Below are 2500 nucleotides of genomic sequence, written 5' to 3'. Positions count from 1 at the left end.
ATCGTATAGTTTCTCTCTCGGGCGCTCTCTCGCTGTCCCCCGTTAAGCCGGAGAGCGACTCTGTTCGTGTCCACGACCCAGCGGAGCCTGCAGTCCTTGATCGCAGTGGAAGGGTCGTCCCTCCTTATTAGTCGAGGCCCCAGGGGACCTCCGCTGCAGTGCGCTCTCTCTCTCTCTCTCTCTCCCTCTGCCGCTGCGTCTCTCCGTCGGTCTCTCTCTCTGTGTCCCCGTTCAGCTCTGTCCCTCTCTCTCTCTCTTTTTATGCCACAGTGTCTCTCCGTCGGTCTCCCTCTCTGTGTCACTGTTCAACTCTATCCGTCTCTCTCTATCTCTATCTCTTTGTCTCTCCCTCTCCCTCTTTCTGTCTCTCCTTCTCCCTCTCTCTCTCTCTCTCTCTCTCTCTCTCTCTCTCTCTCTCTCTCTCTCTCTCTCTCTCTCTCTCTCTCTCTCTCTCTCTCTCTCTCTGTCCCTCTCCCTCTCCCTCTCCCTCTCTCTCTCTGTCTCTCCCACTCTCTCTTCATCTCTCTCTCTTCGTCTCTCATCTACTTCTAATCCTTCTATCTGTCGTCCGTCCCCCTGTTCCTCCAGCTGTACCCCCTGATGTTGACATTTGTCCTCTTGCTCTGCCTCTGTGTGTACATGTCTTGTGTTCACATTTGTTTTGTGTAGGTGTTTTTGGTTTTATCGTGTCAGTAAATCTGTGGTGTGAGTCCAACCACCTTGCCCTCTCCCCCTCCTCCTCCTCCTCCTCTTCCTCCCAATCCCACGTTGTCCAATGTACCTCTTCGTCCAGTCTCTTTTGAACCCTTTTCTCTCTTTGACTCTGGTAAAAGAACAAACTAAACCGATCGGACACTCCGCTACGAGAGCATCTCGCTGTGTCCTACACCCTTCTCACCTGTCCACGCCCTCCCCTTCCCCCCTCCCCCCTCCTCCCTCCTCCCCCTTCTCCCTACTCCCCCTTCCTCCATCCTCCCCCATCCTCCCTCCTCCTCCCTCCTCCCCCATCCCCCCTCCTCACCCCTCCTCCCTCCTCGCCCATCATCTCTCTTCTCCCTACTTCCCTATCCCCCATCCTCCCTCTTCCCCCCTCCTCCTCCCCCTTCCTCCCCCCGTCCTCCCCCCTCCTCCCCATTCCCCCCCCTCCCCCGCCCCCACCCCACCTGCCCCCCCTCCTTTCCAAACAGAAGCTCAGAGTAAGCCCTACTATTCGGACTACTCCCCCACGCGCCTGCTGATCCACAAGATGTGCATCAGCCAGTACCTGGACCTCTTCATCACCATCGTCATCGGCCTGAACGTCATCACCATGTCCATGGAGCACTACCAGCAGCCCCGGGTAGGTGGGGGGGGGGGGGGTCTGCACGTGTGTGTGTGTGTGTGTGTGTGTGTGTCCGTGTTTGTGTGTGTACGTGGGTGTGTTAGTATGTGTGCACTGTGTCAGTGTCTGTGACAGAGCGTGCGTGTGTGTGTTTGTGTGTCCACCTATGCCATGTTTGTGCGTGTGTGTGTGTATGTGCACACATGCATGTGTGTGATGGGAGAGAGACAGTCGGCCCAGGAGACAGTAGAGAGACGGTCCCACAGACACCGGGCCTCCGCTGGGCTGAGTGGCAGGTCTCAGATCAGGGTAGAAGCGTCTAAGAGTCCTCTGACAGAGAGAGACGGCCAGGGGTCAGACAGGGGTGCAGAGTCGATTCAAAAGCATGAAAACCTGGGAACGAGCCGGCTGTGTTATGCCTTCCATAGTCGTCAACACTGAAATAACAGGACCTTTTATGGTGTATGGATATCAAAACGATCACGACCAGTCCGGATACGAGATGGTGGGAAATGAGCGCCTGGATCATGAGAGAGCAGAACAGTTGATAAGGCAGTGGAGTCGTATCTGATCAGAAAAGAGCTGAATACTCAACATTAGGCCCAGAGTATCAAGTATTTAATGATGAAAAGGAGCCAGCAGAGCATGTGAGGCGGAAGGAGACGATTTTCAAACAGGACGAGGGATAAAAGGATCAGAAGAAACGAGGAGGAATACAGGGAAGGAAAAGAGCAATGAGTGCATTTCAACGGGGGAACACAGTGTGATGAGACGGAGGAATAGTGCTGAACATCCAATGTTACGGGAGACGAGCGTTAGAAGGAGTTCAGCAGTACCCTAGTATCTTAATAACGGGGGATGCAGAGGGGGCCGTGGTATTAGCTGGGATCTGGCCAGTGGAGATTATTCGGTGTATTCTCGCTGGACTCCAGTTGGCCGATTCCACTAAAGGTTACTTTTCACATTTAAATTAGTTGCATGGTTCTCCCACAGGCAAAAAAGGACACTTTGATATTTTTATGGCCTTTTCGGTTAGGCAAATTGTGAAAATGGTGTGTGTGTGTGTGTGTGTGTGTGTGTGTGTGTGTGTGTGTGTGTGTGTGTGTGTGTGTGTGTGTGTGTGTGTGTGTGTGTGTGTGTGTGTGTGTGTGTGTGTGTGTGTGTGTGTGCGTGTGTGAT

At 53.6% G+C, this 2500-nt stretch overlaps 1 protein-coding gene across 1 annotated transcript in view; it reads left to right on the top strand.

Moving 5' to 3' along the window:
- Nucleotides 1–2500, top strand: part of cacna1g (calcium channel, voltage-dependent, T type, alpha 1G subunit) — a 111248-nt gene that overhangs the window by 84222 nt on the left and 24526 nt on the right. Inside the window, exon 23 of the mRNA XM_030339458.1 lies at nucleotides 1188–1339. Within this exon, the coding sequence (XP_030195318.1) occupies nucleotides 1188–1339 (152 nt within the window). The remainder of the gene's footprint in view (nucleotides 1–1187; nucleotides 1340–2500) is intronic.

The sequence above is a fragment of the Gadus morhua genome, chromosome 18, assembly GCF_902167405.1.
Source record: "Gadus morhua chromosome 18, gadMor3.0, whole genome shotgun sequence".
In the NCBI taxonomy this organism is placed as follows: domain Eukaryota; kingdom Metazoa; phylum Chordata; class Actinopteri; order Gadiformes; family Gadidae; genus Gadus; species Gadus morhua.
This window is presented reverse-complemented; position numbering and strand designations above follow the sequence as displayed.